The sequence below is a fragment of the Phocoena sinus genome, chromosome 6, assembly GCF_008692025.1.
Source record: "Phocoena sinus isolate mPhoSin1 chromosome 6, mPhoSin1.pri, whole genome shotgun sequence".
In the NCBI taxonomy this organism is placed as follows: Eukaryota; Metazoa; Chordata; class Mammalia; order Artiodactyla; family Phocoenidae; genus Phocoena; species Phocoena sinus.
In genome coordinates this window covers 13,548,881-13,570,169 of record NC_045768.1, presented here as the reverse complement: position 1 = coordinate 13,570,169, position 21,289 = coordinate 13,548,881, and the positions used below count along the sequence as shown (strand labels likewise).

Sequence of the window (21,289 nt, the reverse complement as noted above, 5' to 3'; positions counted from 1 at the left end):
ATTTGCAGCAACATAGATGGGCCCAGAGTTTATCATACTAAGTGAAGTAAATCAGACAAAGACAACTATCATATGATATCACTTATATGTGGAATCTAAAAAAATGATACAAAATGAACTTATTTACAAAACAGAAATAGACTCACAGACATAGAAAACAAACTTATGGTTACCAAAGGGGAAAGGGGGGAGGAGGGATAAATTGGGAATTTGGGATTAACATATACACACTACTGTATATAAAATAGGGAAACAACAAGGACCTACTATATAGCACAGGGAACTATATGCAATATCTTGTATTGGTAATAACCTATAATGGAAAAGAATCTGAAAAAGAATAGATATATATTTGTATAACTGAATCACTTTGCTGTATACTGAAACATTGTAAATCAACTATAATTTAAAATTAATTAATAATTAAAAAAAATAAGTTTGAATCCCAGGAATTCATGTAAAATGGCATTCATATGATGAGAAAAGGATATAAAAATAGGCTTATTATAGTAATTATAATTACTTTATGTTCCTTTACTTATTAGATAGCAAATGATATCAAATGACCATTTGCCAGTTGTCAGTGTTATATTTCTTAAGAGTACCAAGTTTTATAAAACTGTAGTTGACCTGATCAGAGTGTGGAAAACAAGAGGTTGGGAAGGAAACAATTAAAATAACAGTAAATACATATTTTTATTTATTTATTTATTTATTATTTTTTTTAATACATATTTTTAAATAATAGTAAATACAATTTCTGGATAGCATGTTCTTTGAAATAAATTTTCAAAAGTTTTTAAGCAAGCCCTTACTGGCTTAAAATCCATTGTCTTTTGTACTTCCATTGTCCTTTATTTTTTTTTCTTATAAGTCTTGACAAAAATATTACAGCAGCCTGGCCTTTTCACAAATTCATATGGTATTGAAAGGGACATTCCCTTCCTTGCATCAGGACTACCAGGATTGGTCTTCAAACCACACATAGAGATTGTGGAGCATAACAGATCTTCTCTCTCTGCTTTACAGATCTATGATTGGTACCCTTTAGTTATATGAAATCACTTGTGATGCTTGTTAAATGCAGATTCCTGGGACTTGCCCTAGAAATTCTGCCCATCAAGTCTGAGAGGGAGTCCAGGCATCTATTTTTAACAGGTGCAGCAAGTGATTTTGATGCAGGTATTTGAGGACCACAGTGTGAGAAATATTGGTCTAAGGGAAAAGAGAGCAGTAACTGTTGAATCACTTACAGAGCTTTTAAAGGTAGGTATTTAGGCTCACTCCTGGAGATTCTGAATTGGGGTATCTGGGCTGAGCTGATTCTGATGCTTGCTCTTCCTTATGTATTAATAGTTTAAGGAGGCATGTGAAAAACTTACCTTGGGCTTTTAAACTTGGGGGTACAAATGTAAAACTGAGTTGTTATAAGACCAAAGCTCCCAAGGGATTGCATGTGTATGTAAATGTATTTATGCCTTATTAGATCATAAATTATTGCTATTTTACTTTTTTTGTATCATCGCTTCCTATGGCAATAGTTAGAACAATCAGCTGTTCAAACAGAACTTGAGAAAGAAAAGCAAGCCCTCAAGAATGCACTCGGAAAAGCCCAGCTCTCAGAAGAAAAGGAACAAGAAAATAGTGAGCTCCGCACCCAACTTAAACAGCTGCAGGTAGAGACTTATTGGCTCCCAATACATTTTTATATGGGACACCCAAAGATGTTGCCATCTTTATGTCAGACACTTCACAACCTGCTCTTACATGTAGTAAGCTACTTGAGTTATTAGAAAAAAGGACTTCTGGGTGGGATAGTACCATAGTCTCTGTTGCGATTATTTTAAGATTATTAATATGCATATCCTTTGTGTTGTTATTATGGTGCTAAGAGATAGAGGCAGTGTCGATAGTAAACAGAGAACACTAGGTAAACTCATGGAGGACAGCAGTACCTTGCATTTCCGCTAGAAGCAGCTTTGTTACCAGACTGAGCTAAAATTATCAGATTGATGCATTCTTCTTCCACTGAAATATCTTTGTAATTATCCAGGAATTTAACTAGAATGAGTTGCAGTAGAACTTCTTAATTGTAAAGTTTTCAGTCTCCTTCTCAGAAGGAATGTCATTAAAAATGCAGTCATTTTACATTTTTGAGAGTTTTCTTTGGCAGACTATTTTTATAGCTATTGTCACAATAATCTGCCCGACAAACTGCCCGAGAAGCAAGTGGACAGGATTTTCCAGATAATTAAACACTCTCAAAGAGGACACATGTCTGAACAAACAAGTACCTGGATCAACACGCAGGTTTCCAGATCTGTGAGGTCAGGGGTCACTTAGCTGACCTAGGTGGCAGCTGTTATACTTCACCAGAAATCAAGGGGCAGAGTTATTGTGGTTTGGGGGAAGGCTCCAAATATTCATCTAGGGGGATTTCTGACAAATAAGACTAAACTCACCCAAATTCTCTCTCTCTTCTTCCAATGCCTTGAATATTTTTTTCTCAAAGTTTAAGAAAATCTAGTTACCTAGAATTTAATTTTTACTGATATCATTTCAGCTTCTGAAGTAAATATCATAAAAGATATACATGTTTTCCATTCTTGTGTGTGTTGTGTGTGTGTATTGGGTGTTCACTGGATTATTATTTTTTATTTTTACCTTGGAAATTTTCAAATAATCACAAAATCGGAGAGAAGATAGCCTTATGCCCTTTCGTTTACTCAGCTTAAAGAATTGTCAACATTCTGCTGTTCTTATTTCAATTAATCCACATTTTTTTTTGCTGGAATATTTTAAAGAAAATCTCATACATCTTTATTTCAACCATAAATACTTCAGTACACATCTATTAAAGAACAGGACTTCAGGGGTCTCTCTCCAAGGTAGAAATTGAGGTCAGCTTTCCAGAATGCTGGTCCATGCTGTAAGACTCTCTTAGTTGGAACTAGGTCCTTTGGTTACTTGGCCTCCTGACCTCCTGATGCGGAGTACAAGTTAAACTCACTCTACATTTATCTTTGTCAGAAATCATTTAGTTGCAGTGAACCAAAACCTACTAACACTAGCTCAAGGAAGGAGACAGGCAGCTTGCTGGTGACCAGAGCTGCTCTGATAACTTTCCAGGGCCTGTGCGGCTCTCATTTCTCCTCTGTCTCCCTGGGCATTGCATTTGGCCCAGCATCAACCCCAGCCCCAAGCTGACATAACTTTACAGGTCTAGCTCTCATACAGACTTGCTGGACTGGATCTTGGTTCATATTTTGGAGAGGGAGAGAACTTGTTTTCTGGCTAGTCAGTGGATTGGCTGTCCTTGGGTCAGATCACCTGTGGCCAGGATTAGAAAGTAGTGCAAATATAGGTGGACAGGCACGTTCATTGCAATGCTAATTCTCCAATTTAGTTAACAGTGTTAAAAAAAAAACAAAACAAAAAACCTAATGTTATACCAAGTTTGAAGAAAATCACTTAAGTAGAATATAGGTATTCAGGGGAATATAGTTAATAGTTTAGGACATAGAACTATTTTTCTGTACAATTTAGGGAAATTTTAGCAGTTTCTTTTTACTTGAAAGAGGTACTGTCTGGATTTAATTCTGGGGTCTAGTTACGTTCATTAGTTTCTTAGTGAAAATATCCTAGCATATAACAAATATTCCCACAGAGAATTGTAAGCTATTAGAGAACTTCAGTATTAGATGTTCCACTTTTCAGTTGATTGGCAGATAAAGCTGAGTATTATGGGAAGGTGTTTTTTGTTTTTGCTAAGTTTGAATTATGTATATTCTCAAGCATATTCAAAAATAGAATACTAAAATGAATCCTTATGTATATATCACTCATCTTCAACAGTTTCAACACATGGACTACCTTACTTCATCTATAACACATGGCCACTCTTATTTCATCTATAATACCCTCCACACCTCACCCCTCACACTTGTTCACACACTGAATTATTTTGAAGTAAATCCAAAACATCTGATTTTATCTGTAAATACTGTACTATTGTATGTATCTCTAAAAAATAAGGCTTTAAAAAAGAAGCATAGGGTAGTTCCCTGGTGGCCTAGTGGTTATTAGGATTCCGAGCTTTCACTGCTATGGCCCGGCTTCAATCTCTGGTCAGGGAACTGTGATCCCACAAGACACGCAGCATGGCCAGAAAAAAAAAAAAGAGGCATAAACATGGATACTATCATTACACCTTAAAATTACAATAACTCCCGGGCTTCCCTGGTGGCGCAGTGGTTGAGAGTCCGCCTGCCGATGCAGGGGACGCAGGTTCGTGCCCCAGTCCAGGAAGATCCCACATGCTGCGGAGCGGCTGGGCCCGTGAGCCATGGCCGCTGAGCCTGCGCGTCCAGAGCCTGTGCTCCGCAACGGGAGAGGCCACAGCACTGAGAGGTCCGCGTACCACAAAAAAAAAAAAAATTACAATAACTCCCTAATACCGTCAAATACCTTAAGTATACAAAATGTTCAAATTATGTTTTTTAGAAGTGTTATGTTGGAATCAGAATCCAAATAGGGTGCACACATTGCATTTGGATGACTTGACTCTTGTCTCCTGTAATCTATAGTTTTGCTCTTTTTTTTCTCTTTGTTACATACTAAAGAAAACCAGGTCTTTGTCCTGTAGAGTTTCCCATAGTCTAGATTTTGGTGGTTGCATCCCCATGGCATTGATTAACATGTTCTTATGTCACGTATGGAGGCTTATTTAGATTCAAGTTATTTACTCTTTGGCAAGAAGACAGTCTTAGGTAGTGTTCATACGTACTTCTGTTTTGCATCACGTCAGGACACATCGTAATGCCTGTTTGTGTCTTTTGTGACTTCGGATTAATCAATAGATTCAGATATTGTCGGCCATAGTGCAAAGGGTTTTTAAAAAATTGGTAAAGGGAGTTGACTGGAACTGTTATATGGTAAATAACTTGGGCTGTGTGTGTGTATTTGGGTGTATTTTTTATTTTGTTTTGGTAATTTTTACCCCTCTCCATTTTACCCCCTCCACAGGATGACAATAACCTGTTAAAACAGCAACTTAAAGATTTCCAGAATCACCTTAACCATGTAGTTGATGGTTTGATTCATCCAGAAGAAGTGGCAGCTCGTGTAGATGAGCTAAGGAGAAAACTGAAATCAGGAGCTGGGGAGATGAGGTAATGGAAAATCGAGACCTCCAGGTAGAGAGTGGGCTGAGTTGTGAATGTGGGGTTCAATGATGAAATCACCTTTCCAACTACTGTTAATGGCTGAGTTCTTCTGTAAGGCTTCCCTTTTCCCTTATCATATTACCATGATTGAGACACAGATTGCTTAATTCAAGTTGTCTGTCACTGATTTTTTTGATCTTTTGTACTTTTTGGTATTATTTAATTTAAAAAACACAGAGGTTTTACGAGTAACTCATTCTTGAAAGCTTACTGCAGATGGTCAGGAAGTAGAGTCACATTATGCATTTTAAATAGAAAACAAATATCGAAAGAAAACTGAGGCTAATTTGAATATATGAAATGGACATTTATTCTTTGAACACACATTGTTAGCCTGACAGGAGCCTGTGCTTTCAGAGTGGCAACAGTCATTTAATAAAACAATGATTTGCACTCAGGAGGTGCACAGTAATTTGCTACGGATTGACACCAGTCCCATTCCTCACAACTCTTTTTACTTCTGCACTAACGTTACCGGCATGTTTGCACCCAGCATCCAGCATCAAAAATAAAATGTCACACTTATACCATCTTTTTTTTCCCCCCTTTACCAGAATCCATAGTCCTTCAGATGTCTTAGGGAAAAGTCTCGCTGATTTGCAGAAACAGTTCAGTGAAATCCTTACACGTTCCCAGTGGGAAAAAGAGGAAGCTCAAGTGAGAGAGAGAAAACTCCAAGAAGAAGTGGCTCTGCATCAGGAGAAGCTGGCCAGCGGACAAGAAGAGTTCAGGCAGGCCTGTGAGAGAGCCTTTGAAGCAAGAGTAAGAGAAGGGCAAGAGGCAGCTAGAGGGGAGCGTTCAGAAAACATTCATATTTTCCAGCAAGTTACAGTGCTTCCTTTCCCGTGTAAATACAGTGTGGGGAGTTCCCGGTGGCCCAGTGGCTAAGATTCCTTGCTTTCACTGCCCAGGGCCAGGGTTCGATCCCTGGTGGGGAACTAAGATCCCACAAGCTGCGTGGCACAGCCAAAAAAAAAAAAAAAGAAAGAAAGAAAAGAGTGTCTGTTATGTAGATTATACCTTAATAAAGGTATACCTTTATAGGGTATAATTAATAAAGGTATACTTTTTTTAAATACAGTGTAATCGTTGTTAGTTTCACTCCTAATAAGTCAAACTAGGTGTGACTAAAATTCAACTCTAAATGTGGTTACTGATGTCAAAGTCAGGCTTCTTTGTGACACTGTGTTTTCCTTGTTTTGGAAGCAAGTGAGAGATGTTTCTTAACATGTAAGTGGATAATACAACATCGCTAGAGTGTAGTATAGTGCCAGAATCTGAGTTTTTGATGTAATTATTTCCATGATGAGGCAAACATTAAAATGGATCCTAGAGAGCAGTTGTGATAAAGCCACATCCGCAGTAACTCATTAGCACAGCATTTCATTTTACTCTTTAGTAAAATGAAACATAATCCTCTAGAAGGTTTTTGTTTTGCTCAAAACATATTTTGCTTAAAAATCATCTTTGAAATTTGATTTCTTCACAGATTAATTTTGACAAGAGGCAACACAAAGCAAGAATTCAGCAATTAGAGAATGAAATTCACTATTTACAAGAAAATCTAAAAAGTGTGGAGGAAATCCAAGGCCTTACAGATCTCCAACTTCAGGAAGCTGATGAAGAGAAGGAGAGAATTCTGGCCCAACTCCAAGAGTTAGAGAAGAAGGTGGGCAAGACTAGGAAAGAGACATATGAGTCCCCACTGCCAGGGTCCTGCACCCAGCAATGGGGCAGCTGAGAGGGGTTTGATCCATGGTCACCTCTGACTGCATTGCTGGCCCAGAGGTGGACCTGACCTAGAGAGACCTAGATGCATGTCATCGAATCAAGAGCCTGAGACAAGGGTGCCATGCTAGATGGAAGCAAGAGAATTGGGATGTAAGGAGTGACTTGAGAGTCAGTGAGGTGGGGCTTAAATGCTATTGGGATGAGTCATGCTGACAGGTTTTCAACCTTCTTGATAATCCCAGTGCATTACCCCCACCTTTTCTGTGTGTTAGGCTTTCCTGTCTTTACTTTCTTCCTTGTCCAACTTAAATTCCATGGTCTCCCACTCTCGCTGTGTTTTGCAAATATCCTCAAATCCCTTGCTCTTTTCTCCTATCTTCTGTGACAGAACTGCAGCTATCTGCTTTCTGTGGCCCTGCACCCATGGCCAAGTATTCCTGAAGAAAAAAGTCACCCATCCAGGCATAGCAGTAACACTATAAATGTTTGCCAGCCTCAAACGGGCAGCATTACCCTTTTCTCTGGTAAGCTCACTCCCTTGCTGCACTGTCTCGTACCTTCTCATGTCTCACACCTACCCTCTCCCTTCTCCCAGCCAGTGAATGACTTGCTTCATGCTTCACTGAGAACCCATCAGTTCCCAAGTATTATTGAGTCTGCCTCCAAAATCTCTCTGGAATATTTGCACTTTGTCCTTCTCCAGTGCCACCACCCTCATCCAGCCATCATCTCACTTCTGGACAACTGCTGTGGCCACCTGACAGTCCCCCACTTCCACTCATGACCTGCTCCACAGAGCAGCCAACACACTCTTCCAAAAACATGAATAGGCTCTTGTCAGCCCCTCCCCATCTCCCCTTCTCTCCAGCAGCTTCTGTTGTCTTTAGGGTAAAGACAAAAGTTCTTCAGCCTCTGAGCCCTTGCATGATTGGCCTCTGTTGAGCTCTCTCCTTTTCTTACCGTGCTTCTTTCAGTTCCTGACTCTTCCCAAGCTCTGTCTTCCCTCCTGGCCATTCCTTCTCCTGGACCATGTCCCTCCACCGTTCTTCTTCCTGAAAGCCCTCCCCCCACCAATCTAGGTCTCCCCTGCTGGCCTCTCACATAGTACCTTGTTCTGTCCCTTGATAGCAGTGAGCACAGTGTTAGTTACACATTTGTCTGAGTGTTTGTTTAACACATGTCTCTCATAAGCTCCTTGAGGGCAGCAGCCAAGTCTGTTTTGTTTACCACCATATGCCCAGTGCCTGACTCCATGATCACAAGGGGCGGGCCCATTGCTTGGTGATGGTGCCAAGAAATGTTTCTACAACAAATGAATGGATTATGATCACGAAGATTCTTGACTAAGTATACTGATTTCATTCTAAGTTATCATACAGCTTTGAGATGTTGTTATTTATTTATTCACTCAGGAGCACCTGCTGAGTACAGGTATTGTTCTAGGCATGGGGTGTGTGAACAGAGTCCCTGCCCTCATGGGGCTTTTGTCTTAATTCATTGCTACCAAATGATTCATCTCTTTAATTAGTGTTTCTTTTATTTTAGAAGAAACTTGAAGATGCCAAATCTCAGGCACAGTTTCTTGGTTTAGATAAAGAACTGAAGAAACTAAAGAAAGCCGTGGCCGCCTCTGATAAGCTGGCCACAGCTGAGCTCACCACTGCCAAAGACCAGCTCAAGTCCCTTCATGGAACCGTTATGAAAATTAACCAGGAGCGCGCAGAGGTGAATCCCCACGTACAGAACAAGTTTCCAGCAGGGCTGCCCCTGTCAGAAAACATAGCAACTTGTATTATTGATCTCTTGTTATAGACTTTGGCTCTTTTATAAACCACCATAAAGTTGTCTGTTCCTCTTCAGACCTGAAGATTATATTTCCCCTGTCACAACCCTGCTATGGGTCCTGTACTTTACTGAGTCCCAAAGGAGCCATCAAATGAAATATACTATCCTAATCTCAAAATGTAGGGGTCTCTGCTTAGGGAGGCACCTGTCAATACACATCTGAACAGAGGTCTTCAAGACTTGCTGTATAACCCTTCTGAACCTCAACTTTTTGTCCTTGTCATCTCGTGCAGTCTGATGACAATATGTCACTTCACAGGGTTATTATGACTCCTGACTGAGATAAGTCTGTTATAGTCTTTATAAGATGCAAATGCTTATGAGATTAAGACAGTAAATCATAGGAGGGAAGATCTAACCATGGGGGTCCACAGAGACACCAGTCATGGAAGACTGTAGAACAGAGAAGAAAAAATTAGTCCTTGCTCTTTCTGATGCAGAACCCTGCCCACTTGACCCCCAAAGAGTGCCAGAGTGAGCTGCCAAATCATAGGAACAGCACAGATAAGCTGGGACTTGGCACTACGTGTGCATGGAGTAGCAGGCGGGCGATCTGATGAAAGCAGAAGACTCATTCAGAGGAAGAAAGAAATAAAGAGGGCAGCCTGCAATAGCAGTGGTGCCTTTCTCACACCTCTGTCCCTATAGGAGCTGCAGGAAACAGAGAGGTTCAGCAGAAAGGCAGCTCAAGCCGCCAGGGATCTGACCCGAGCAGAAGCGGAGATCGAACTCCTGCAGAATCTCCTCAGGGATAAAGAGGAGCAGGTCAGTGCTGGTACCCCCACGAGACCGCCTCCTTACTGGGTACTTATCAGTTCCTAAAAGATTCAATTAGTGTAGGCGACATCTCAAAGAATTTTGAGGTGCAGCCAATAGTCAATCGGTACTTGATTCTCTGCTTTGTGCCAGGCATTGCATGGTTTAAATGTAAGGAGTAATGCAGTTCCTCGTTAGTAAAGTATAAGTAAAAAATTATAGAATTAGAATCTTACTGCAAGGAGACATGCATCTGGGAAAGAATATTCATTGGCAACTTTGTATATGTGATTTTTTAATAGTTTCGAATTGAGATGGAGAAAGTAGAGGTAGGCACCAGAGGAGCAAACTCACAGGTGCTAGAAATCGAAAAACTGAATGAGACCATGGAGAGACAAAGGAAAGAGATCGCAAGACTGCGGAATTTACTAGACCTCACTGGGGCTGGTAAGGTATTGGGCTTTGATTTTGGTAGTGGTTTTGTAGTTCTAAAATTAAATCATCGTGTTTGTTTTTTACCTTTAGCAGATTTATTTAACGGTTACAGACTAATTCCATGCTCGATTTATAGAGCTGTGATAATTAGCTTAATAAATAAAGCACTTTTTAAAATGTAAGTAAGTGCAGTATCAAGGGACTTGATTACAAAGAGAGATTTATTTTTGTATTTTCGAAAGAAATACTGTTTACAAATCTGTTCTTTCTCTGGCTCACTTTATAAGTGAACAGCAGTAGGATATGTCTATCCTCTTTAAGTGTCAACAAAAATTTATTACCAAAGGACAGGCTGAACGGCAGCTTTGAGGAACTGATAAAAGTCATTGGCTCTTGTGGAATCACTTTTGTATTTTGAGAGAGAGAGGAAGTAGATGATTTCATACCCAACTTCACAGAATGGCTTTCCTTTTACAGATAACAGAGGAGGCTTTGAAAATGTTTTGGAAGAAATTGCCGAACTCCGACGTGAAGTTTCTTATCAGAATGATTACATCAGCAGCATGGCAGATCCTTTCAAAAGACGAGGCTATTGGTACTTTATGCCACCACCATCATCATCAAAAGTAGGAAGTCTGTGGTGCTGGGAATATATACTAAATTTTCTTTAAGAAAGTGTGACTGTGTTGCCTTCCCTAAATCTGTGATCAGGTCTCAAGAACAACATATCTAGGCTAAGCCATGCATTGAGGTTCTTAAGTACTTTGTGCTGTGTGAGATGGAAATGGGGCATTCCCAAGGAATGTGGCAATTGCCCACTCATGCTCAGGTGGTATGTGTGGGGTCCCTGAACAAGGATCCTGTAAGGGTAGATAAAGTGACTTGAGCCCAGAGAGCCTTTTGAAAATGGCAGTAGAGTTATAGAGTCTCAGACAGAAAAATAGCACCTGGATTGCATTTCCTTTTAACACATTCATTCAGTACTTAGGTCTAGGTCAAGTACAAGGCTTTGGTGGGGAACCATGATGAATCATATAGCCCCTGCTCTCAAAGAGTTCATGGGCTGGTGGGGAAGACAAGCACACCAATGTAATTACAAAACAGTGACATGCATGTGACAACAGACTGGACTTCCGTGCCCCAGCTGCAGAGAAATGTTAAAGATTTATCTCATGGGGATGTTTAGGGAAGAAGGCTTCACAAACAGGAGCTTGAAGTCAGCACTTAGCAACCCTCAAAGGATGGGCTTTCAGGAGGGAGGGAACAGCTTGTGAGGAAAAGGAGAGTTGGCTTAGCCCCTTGTGGGGCTGGAGGGCTGGATGGGAACAGTGAAAGGTGAAACAGGAAACGTAGATTGGGGTCATGCTTTTTTTTAAAAAAAAAAAAAAGGGGCCTCAAAATCCCTTGCACTTAATTATGTAGGCCTTGGGAAACTGCAGTTGAGTGCGCTATGATCAGAGCTGTAGTTTAGGAAGAAGAATCAGGCGGAGTGTGGAGGCTAGACTTGTAGTGGGTGAAATCTGTGTGGGGCTGTTTGAACTTGTTCGGGTGAAGGATGGAAGAAGCCAGAGCCAGAGCAGTGGAGCTAGAGCAGAGATGGACTGAGGGGTGTTCAGGGAGCAAAATGTCAGGGCTTGCAGCCTGAATGAGGGAAGGAAGGAGAGGACTGTAAGTGGCTCTTATCCAAAGCAGAGGGGCTGTGCAACATCCTGCTAGAATCAGCTGACAACAGTCAGGAGAAGCAGCTCCCACATGCTAGGATCCCCAGGTCGTTCAGACTTAATCAGAACCCCGAAAAGCAGAATCTGAAATCCTCCTCCCAGAAATCTAAAGGAAGCCAGACATCCGTGTCACAGCCAGGGCTGCAGGTGGAAGCAGTATAGGTTAGAGGGTCGACTTATAACTGAAAGGAGAGGGAGAGTAACAGAGTAGAGCTCTAAAGCCACTCCAAGCTCCTGGCACAACAGGAGACTAATATCCCAGCTTGCCTTGCAAGCTCCTGTTTCCTTGATCTTAGTTGCTGGGCCATCAAGGACTAGGCAAAAGAAGAGAAACCACCAGGAAAGATGAGTACGGGAGACGGGAGGCTGACACCCATGCAGGTTATATGACGACGTAATCACGTCTCGTTTCTGCCTGTGAAAAATGAGGATTACGATATATGAAAAGAAACCAGTTCTTTCTCAACTTCGCTCTAGACTTTGACATTTCTCCACATCAGCCTTTTTATTTGTTAAGAGATAGTATGCTCTGCTGTCATTTATTTTAGGTTTCCAGCCACAGTTCCCAGGCCACCAAGGACTCTGGTGTCGGCCTAAAGTATGCAGCCTCAACTCCTGTTAGAAAACCATGGCAGGATGGGAAGGAACACAGAGCACCTCCACCTGCTTCAGGATACTGGGTTTATTCTCCCATCAGGAGTGGGTTACATAAATCATGTTCAAATAGAGGTAAGTTACATCAGGGAAGTTGCATTTCTCTTGCCTGTTTAATGACCTTTTATTGGTTCCCTGAAATCCATAAGACACAGTCTTATCTTGCTCTGCAAGGCCCTCTGTGACCTGGTCTTGGCCAACGACCTCTTGTCTCACCTTCCATCACTCTCCCACATGTCAGCCATACCCACTGCATGCCATGTTTCTCACACCTCCATGTTTTGAACCCTCTGTTCAGAATGTCCTGCTTCCTCCTTTCTCTCCCAAACCTATTGCTACTCATCCTTCAGCAAGACCCAGGTCCTCAAACAACACTCCTTTTCTGGACCCTTCCTTCTCCCTGCCTTTCCCGGCAGACTGAGCGACATCTTCACCTCCACTCCTGGAACGTGGCAGTTTACATCCTTGTGTTATGGCACTAATTAGCTCGACTGTAATGAAGTGTTACAGGTCTGTCTTCCAGAGCTGCAGGGGGAAGAGTCAGACCTGGGGTAAATCCTGGCACTTTCACTGTGTTATCCTAGAGGAATTATTTAGCCACTCTGAGACTGCTAATCTGTAAAATGGGAATATTACCTTCTGAGAATTTGTTCATTCAGGAACTATTTATTGAGTGCCTGCTGTGTGCTAGGCTTTCTTCATCAGTGGAAAAAAAAAAACTAGTTCCTGCTTATAGGGGAGATAAGTAAGAGAACCAACAACTGAGAGAGGCTGTGTGTCCTGATAGTGGTAAAGCTGGGAGCTGTGGTATCTCACAGCACTTCTCTATTGGTGTTTTACATAGCACGAAGCAGGCACCCAAATGTTGCTGAATGAATGAATGAGTGAAGATGGAAAAAAACCAACAGATAGGTATAAGAAAAACTCAGGGGACTTCCCCGGTGGCACAGTGGTTAGGAATCCACCTTCCAGTGCAGGGGACACGGGTTCAATCCCTGGTCCAGGAAGACCCACGTGCCACGGAGCAGTTAAGCCCAGGTGCCACAACTACTGAAGCCTGCGGGCCCTAGGGCCCGAGTGCCGCAACTACTGAGGCCACATGCTGCAACTACTGAAGCCTGTGCGCCTAGAGCCCATGCTCCACAGCAAGAGAAGCCACCGCAGTGAGAAGCCCACGCACCACAACGCAGAGTAGCCCCCACTCACTGCAACTAGAGAAAGCCCGCTCACACGAAGACCCAATGCAGCCAAAAATAAATTTTAAATTAAAAAAAATAAAGTTCATTCATTTAAGAAAAAAAGAAAAACTCAAGTTCACCTGGTGAAAATAATTTGCATCCCTGTTTGATCCACTTTTCAAAACTGCTTTTGACCTTTTTTACAGAATTTTATTTTCACATCTCTGGTATCTTGGCCTAAACACTGCTATTCTCTACTGAACATGTTTACCTAGTGAGCCATGGGAATAAAACGCTCTTCTGTTTTTTTTTGTTTCAAGATGCAGACAGTGGAGGAGATAGCCAGGAAGAGAGTGAGCTGGATGACCAAGAGGACCGCCCATTTGTGCCTCCTCCTGGATACATGATGTATACCGTGTTTCCCGATGGTTCTCCTGTACCCCAGGGCATGGCCTTGTATGCACCACCTCCTCCCTTGCCCAACAACAGCCGACCTCTCACCCCTGGCACTGTTGTTTATGGCCCGCCTCCCGCTGGGGCCCCCATCGTATATGGGCCTCCACCCCCCAACTTCTCCATCCCCCTCATCCCAGTGGGCGTGCTGCACTGCAATGTCCCGGAGCACCATAACTTAGTAAGTGGAAAGACACAAGACCCCTGTCCACACTGCTTCCATGGGAGACTGAGTAAGGTTATATACTTAATGAGTCGACCTACTTATGCATGGATTATACCCCAAAAGTGTGTTTGTAAGGCTGATGTTTAGAACTGAGCAAGCATCCTCTTATTAAAACACTGTTCTGGACAGGAGTTAGGGTACCAGGCCATTCTACGAACCTGGTTTAACCATTTTACAACAAAAATGCTTTCAGTCCAGAAAATAGCCATTTTTAGAAAGCTTTTTATGTATTTTTCTATTGACCAGTACTATATTAATGTGTATGTATAGGTCTATTCACATACTAGTGCCTGTACCTGTGCATACACATATTATGTGTGCTTGTGTACAAACACATGTAAGAGCAGCGTACAGTAAGGTTTTGGTGGCGGTTATCTCTGGGTGGTGAAATTAATGATTATTCTTTCTTTCTTTTCATAGTTCTTATTGTGTGCATAATTTTGTGTCCTATTTTTCCCACTTAATGTTACAAGCATTTTCCCCATGGTTTTACAAGCGTTTTTAAGCAGTATTTTTTTTTTTTTTAATTTATTTATTTTTGGCTGCATTGGGTCTTCGTTGCTGCATGTGGGCTTTCTCTACTTGTGGCAAGCAGAGGCTACTCTTTGTTGTGGTGTGCGAGCTTCTCATTGTGGTGGCTTCTCGTCGCGCAGCACGGGCTCTAGGCACGTGGGTTTCAGTAGTTGTGGCATGCAGGCTCAGTAGTTGTGGCTCATGGCTCTAGAGCACAGGCTCAGTAGTTATGGAGCACGGGCTTAGCTGCTCTGCAGCATGTGGGATCTTCCTGGAGCAGGGCTTGAACCTGTGTCCCCTGCATTGGCAGGTGGATTCTTAACCACTGCACCACCAGGGAAGCCCTTAAGCAGTATTTTAATGACTGCATAACATTTCTTTATTTGTAGGCTGTGTAGTTCATTTAACTGTGTATAAATTTTTACTGTATTTCATGTTTTCCTCTAGGCTAAATTCTAAGAAATGATTACTTCCTAATCACTAGCTTCCTTTATAACTTTTTTGTTTTAAAGAAATAAAATGCATTACAAGGGCCTCCTTCAAACTTAAGGCACCTGGAGCTCTTTATTTTTTCCTTTTCCTCTCAGCGGATTGAGAGGAAGATAAAGGACTAGGATACCTGGGTGCCAAGCCACCAGCCCCATTTTAGTAGGTCAAACTAGTTTCAGAGGGACTGTGGATATTTACATGGTTAAAAATGGTAGTTACTCGTGTTATCCCGCAGTTTTTCAGTGCACACTGTTTCTTTAGCAATTCTGTTGGTTCTTTTACCCTCCACCAGTACCCGGCTGTTCCTGTAGTTTCCCAGGTGTGCCTTTATACCTCCCTACATTTGCACATTATTTCTTCAGCGTAGTCGTTTCCTATTTCATTTATTCTTCAAAACCAGGCAGAACACCACTTCCTCTAGGCATCCTTCTCAGCCAGCTCCTCTCCCATGTGCACAGAGGAGGGAGAGACCTCTGTCTGTGTCTTCTGCTAGATGCTGAACTCTGGAGCCAGACATTATCCACAGGAGGTGCTTGGTGACTATTTATCAGCCATAGCTGGACTGATGGAAGAGTCATAAGATCTGTTGGTCCATCAATTTCATCTATGGCACATGAAGAAATTGGCTTGACTTAATTTTTCTTTTCATACAGAAGTCTTAGAAGCTACCACTATTATCAGGTCAAAGATACCACTTTAATCACTGTTAATTTCAGTTTTTGGCAGGAAGAAGGGGAAGCATCATGTGATATTTCAGTATTGCATTTCTTTCTTTGCTCAGGAGAATGAAGTTTCTAGATTGGAAGACATAATACAGCATTTAAAATCAAAGAAACAGGAACAGTGGATGAGAGTATCCAAGCAGCAGTGTGAGAAAGAAATAGAAGAACTGCATCATAATATTGATGATCTTTTGCAAGAGAAGAGAGACTTAGAGCACGAAGTAGAAGAATTGCATAGAACCATTCAGAAACATCAACAGCGAAAGTAATTATTAGCCATTTTATCTTTATAATTCAGATGAATATGATATTAGTTCATTAAGGTAACCTAAATCAGTGTTGTCCAGTAGAACTTTCTGTGATCTTGGGAGTGTTCTAGATCAGTATTATCCAAAACAGTAGCCTTAGCCACATGTGGCTATTGAGTACTTGAAATGTAGCTAATAGAACTGAGGAACAGAGTTAATTTAATAGCCACGTGGAGATTATCATATGGGACAGTAGAAGTCTAAGTTCTTTTGGCCAGTAATCCATATCAGCTCCTCTTGTAGTCCCTCTTGGAGAATGGCACAGCCGCCAGCCCTCCCCAGTTACCCTGGCTGAAAACATGCTGGGTGTCCTCAACACCTGCCTTTCCCTCACTCCCCCAGGCATCCAGCTGCTCTCCAAGTCCTACTGACTCTGTACACAAAGAGCTCTCAAACTGGTCCCCTTCTTTCGTCTCTACTGCCCTGGCCTTTAGTCATCCTCATCTTAGGTCAGGCCTTCCAGGTCTAGTGTCTTTCTCTCCATCCCACCCTCGACATGGCTGCAGACCTAACTGTGCATGCTGCCCTGTGTCTCTCATTCCCACTAGCATACATACTGCCCTGCAAGATCTGAACCCTACCTCTCTTTTTTATCCTTCTCTCCCACACGGTACTTACTCTGGCCCTACACTTTGCTGTGGTTTCCCTGAGCACCACGTTTTCTCCTGCCTCCCCACCTCTGCACATGCTGTCCTTTGCTTGAAATGGCTTCCCGACCTGCCCCCCACCTAACTCCAGTGTGTCTTTCCAGATGAAGGTTAGGGACCCCCTCTGACAGAAAAGCTTTCTCATCTCAGGCTCCCACAGTTTGGAGTTGGCAGCCTTGGGCGTAGTGTTCAGACCATGTTGTAAGATACCCAGAAAGGCAGTAGCGGGGCCTCCCTCTCTGTGCCCCAGCATCTGGCATAGGGTCCATTAGCTAATGCTTGTATCTGTTGCGTGGGTCAGTTATGTAGAAGCTCATCTTCTGCACTAGACCGTGAATTATGACAGTTCCCCAGTTTTTGTCCCTTAAACCAGACTGGCCCAGGTACCAGGGTTGCGGGGGGACCTGTGGAGTACATAGAGGTGAGTGAGATATGGTCTCTGCCTTCTAGGAGCAAACGCAAGAGTGACTGATAGACCTGGCAGGGAAAACCAAGGGTCATGCCAAGAGAAGGTTGGGACTAGATGTTTGAAGGCTTGGGGGATGGTTATTTCATTTTTGTAGGTGTATATGGGGGAGGTGAAGTTTTTTGAGGGGGGTATAGTGCAGTGGGAGAACCACTTCTTTTCCTAGTTATAAATGTATAATAAATGATCATTTTAGGGAATTTGGATAACACAAAAATGTCCAAAGAAGAATTAATCTGTTAATATGTGGTTGAATTTATTTTCATGTTTTTCTGTCAATGATAGTCCCGTTTTCAAATAATTTTGACTTTAACCTTGATTTACCAAGTCCTGTGTTCCGCTTTCTGATTTGTCAAATATCGTCACCATAATTTTACTCTAGTAGAAACTTAGGATAGTTTTGAGGGAATGGATGATTATTGAGGCAGTGGTTTGTTTTATTTTTATACCACAGAAGAATTGAAGTATCAGCATTGTCTTGACCAAGTGCTGATGAAAAAATAATCTTTATATTTAAAAGGACAAAACAACTGCCTCATACATTATACATATTATCCACTTACTGTCAACAGTATGCCATGTTGAGTAAAAAGGTAAGCATAGACATTGAACTTAATCAGATGTAGCTGTCTGTCCAGTCCCTTCTCATATAAAATTAGAAAATCATTGTGCATCTTTTTATCATTAGGCTACAAGTATCTATATTGTCACATTTAAAATCTCTTGATGAGTGTGTATATATGATTTTTTTAGAGACTTCATTGATGGAAATGTTGAGAGTCTTATGAATGAACTAGAAATAGAAAAATCACTCAGGCACCATGAAGATATTGTAGATGAAATTGAGTGCATCGAGAAGACCCTCCTGAAACGTCGAGCAGAGCTCAGGGAGGCTGACCGACTGCTGGCGGAAGCTGAGAGTGAACTTTCACACACAACCGAGAAAGTATGTGCTGCTGTGCTTGGGGTGAGACGGCTTGCTGGCTTGCTGTCGGCGGTGGTGGCGGCAGGAAGGGTTAGAAAGGAAACGTGAATAGCACAGTGGTCCAAGTCAGTCTGTGCTCTGCTAGTTAAGGAGCTGTGAGGATTTGGGCAAGTTGCTTAAGTCCCCGAGCTTTGCTTTCCTCCTGTGTAAATTCAGGCTAAGAAAACCTAGACTGTTCGGTATGAATTAAATGAAGTATAATTAACCTAGATTGTACTAATTAACCTAGATTGTACTAATTAACCTAGATTGTACTAATTAACTAGATTATACTAATTAACCTAGATTGTACTAATTAACCTAGATTGTACTAATTAACCTAGATTATACTAATTAACCTAGATTGTACTAATTAACCTAGATTATACTAATTAACCTAGATTGTACTAATTAACCTAGATTGTACTAATTAACCTAGATTGTACTAATTAACCTAGAATTAACCTAGTATAATTCAGTATGAATTAAATGCAATAGCATATTTAAAGCTCCTGAAAGTCATTTAGTTCCTAACACACCCCACCTCCTTATCCTATGTGTGTCTTTTGAAAATTATTCGGGCTGTGATATCTTGTGTTTATTAAATAGGTCAATCTTATATTCTTGTAACAATGGACCTCACAAGACTCTTATTCTTACTTTGTTCTCCAAGTTGATAGTAATATAAAATCAAATATTTTGGGGCCTGAGGTAGTATTCTTAAGACTGAAGCACAGAGGAAGTTGGGGAAGAAAAGGAACTGCCTTTTATAAGCCCCTGCTATGGCCACACATTGGCCATTTTATAAATACCACTTCATTTAACCTTCCTGGCAGCATTGTAAGATGGTCATTAGCCCAGTTCGCACATGCAGCTCAGAGGCTGGTCTAGCCCAGGGTCATACAGCTAAAGTTCTGACTCACCAAGACAGCTTTAGATGGGAATTCCAGGAATCCCATCAAAAGTCCCGAATCCATATGGGGCACATCAGGAACTACTATTTTTACATTGTTATTTCAACATGGATCAATTTAAATGAATAGAAATCTATTACCCAGGAACTGAAATGAAGGATTTATTAAAGAAATTCTGTGAGTGATGGCTTTAATAAGAATGGAGAAGTTTCCTCATCTCTTTCCAGGTGATCAGTTCCCTCTTCTGTCACATGTTAGATTACTGTGAGAGAAAATAGGTGTGAGCAGGACCAGAGAAAAATGTATCACTGGTGTATAAAAGAAAATTGCTGAGACTAGTAGTTGGCAGAGATAGTAAGTGAACCGAGACTAATAAGCTCTTCCTCCTTCATCCTCCCAAAATGACTCAGGGAAGCAGCTTGCTAAAAGGGAAGAGGAAAGGAGAAAGTGCTGCATTTTGTAAGGAATGTGCCAGACTTATTAAAACCTGACATGCAAGGGATAAAAAACTACTTAGGGACGTGGCTGGCTTTCTGTAGTGTATAGTGAGTTGTGTCCAATGCTTTGCTGATGAATCTGGTAGAAACCAGCTATCCAAAGTGGAAAGAAGCGTGGTGAAATATCTTGCTCTCTGGGAACTGGCCAAACCCTCTTGCATCCACACGGGGTATTTACTAAACGAGCTTCACACACAGATGCCTCTGACTTGAGTGCAACTGCAACACGGAGTGTTTTGGCAGAAAAGTGAGTCACTGCTCAACCAAGTACAAACCATACTCTGTTTTTGGACCTCTCGTGACATTATTTTAAGCCTCTTATTTGAGACAAAAAAAGAAACCAAGGTGACAAAAAAAAAAATGATGTTTTTGCCAAATCATATATAGGAAGATTTTGAAATACTTCAAAAGTATTAAATATTTGTGTTTCTCAGCCATAATTAAATCATCCTTAGATTAATGGGGTTTTACTTAACAAGATAATATCTAGAGTAAAGGAAGAATCTTTATGTGGAGGGATTATTGATAGAATCACTTCCTTGCCACTTAATTGGGTAGATATTTGTTTGTTTTTTCACTTTTTAAAATTTCTTGTTTTCCTTTAATTTTTTTTTTTTTTTTTTTTTTTTTGCGGTACGTGGGCCTGTCACTGTTGTGGCCTCTCCTGTTGCGGAGCACAGGCTCCGGACGTGCAGGCCTAGCAGCCATGGCACACGGGCCCAGCCGCTCCACGGCATGTGGGATCTTCTCGGACCGGGGCACGAACCTGTGTCCCCTGCATCGGCAGGCGGACTCTCAACCACTGCGCCACCAGGGAAGCCCTAATTTCTTTTTTTCCTGTTTTTTTGGTTGTTGTTTTGGGGTAGATATTTTTAAGTGAAAAAAATAACATATAATAATATTACAGATTATTTTTAAATAAAATATCATCCACCATCTCACCACCCTCAGATGACTATTTTTGTTTTTGCATAACCTTTCTGTCTTTGTTGACAAGATAGTTTTCTATAGTTGCTCTTACAGTGCTTAAACCATTTAAAATTTTATTTTCAGCCAACATTTTATCATTAACATTCTTCTATGTTACTACATTGTCATTATTTTAAAGACTGCACAGTATTCCATTGTGCTGATGCATTGTCACTTACTGAATCGATTGTTTGTCAAGTCTTGTATTATTTCAGTATACAATGAGCATTTTTGTTTAATAGTTCTTCTGAATTCTTTTTTGAGAATTGGAGAGTCTAAGTGAGTGAACATTTTTATCAGTCTTTCTGTATTGTCTTGTTTTCCAAGAGCTGTGCCAATTTACGATACCAGTAGCCGTGAGAAATTATTGTAACTGAATTGCTTTTAACGACAGTTTCTTTTCTAGACAAAAGATGCTGTTGAAAAGTTCACTGATGCCAAAAGAAATTTATTGCAAACTGAGAAAGATGCTGAGGAGTTAGAAAGGAGAGCTCAGGAAACTGCTGTTAACCTTGTCAAAGCCGATCAGCAGCTCAGGTAGGTGGACTCCCTCAGCCATTGATGTACTCGGTGAGA

General features: G+C 41.3%; 1 protein-coding gene across 4 annotated transcripts in view; it reads left to right on the top strand.

Annotated features, from left to right (window-relative positions):
- The window catches only part of CNTRL (centriolin), an 85,507-nt gene that overhangs the window by 44,326 nt on the left and 19,892 nt on the right, over positions 1–21,289 (top strand). For all 4 annotated transcript variants that reach the window (XM_032633800.1, XM_032633804.1, XM_032633802.1 and 1 more), the window contains 13 exons: positions 1,542–1,676; positions 5,026–5,171; positions 5,780–5,987; positions 6,715–6,894; positions 8,502–8,681; positions 9,450–9,566; positions 9,860–10,004; positions 10,470–10,618; positions 12,262–12,442; positions 13,866–14,179; positions 16,008–16,213; positions 18,123–18,315; positions 21,120–21,250. In XM_032633800.1, coding sequence (XP_032489691.1) covers positions 1,542–1,676; positions 5,026–5,171; positions 5,780–5,987; positions 6,715–6,894; positions 8,502–8,681; positions 9,450–9,566; positions 9,860–10,004; positions 10,470–10,618; positions 12,262–12,442; positions 13,866–14,179; positions 16,008–16,213; positions 18,123–18,315; positions 21,120–21,250 — 2,285 coding nt within the window. The remainder of the gene's footprint in view (positions 1–1,541; positions 1,677–5,025; positions 5,172–5,779; positions 5,988–6,714; positions 6,895–8,501; positions 8,682–9,449; positions 9,567–9,859; positions 10,005–10,469; positions 10,619–12,261; positions 12,443–13,865; positions 14,180–16,007; positions 16,214–18,122; positions 18,316–21,119; positions 21,251–21,289) is intronic.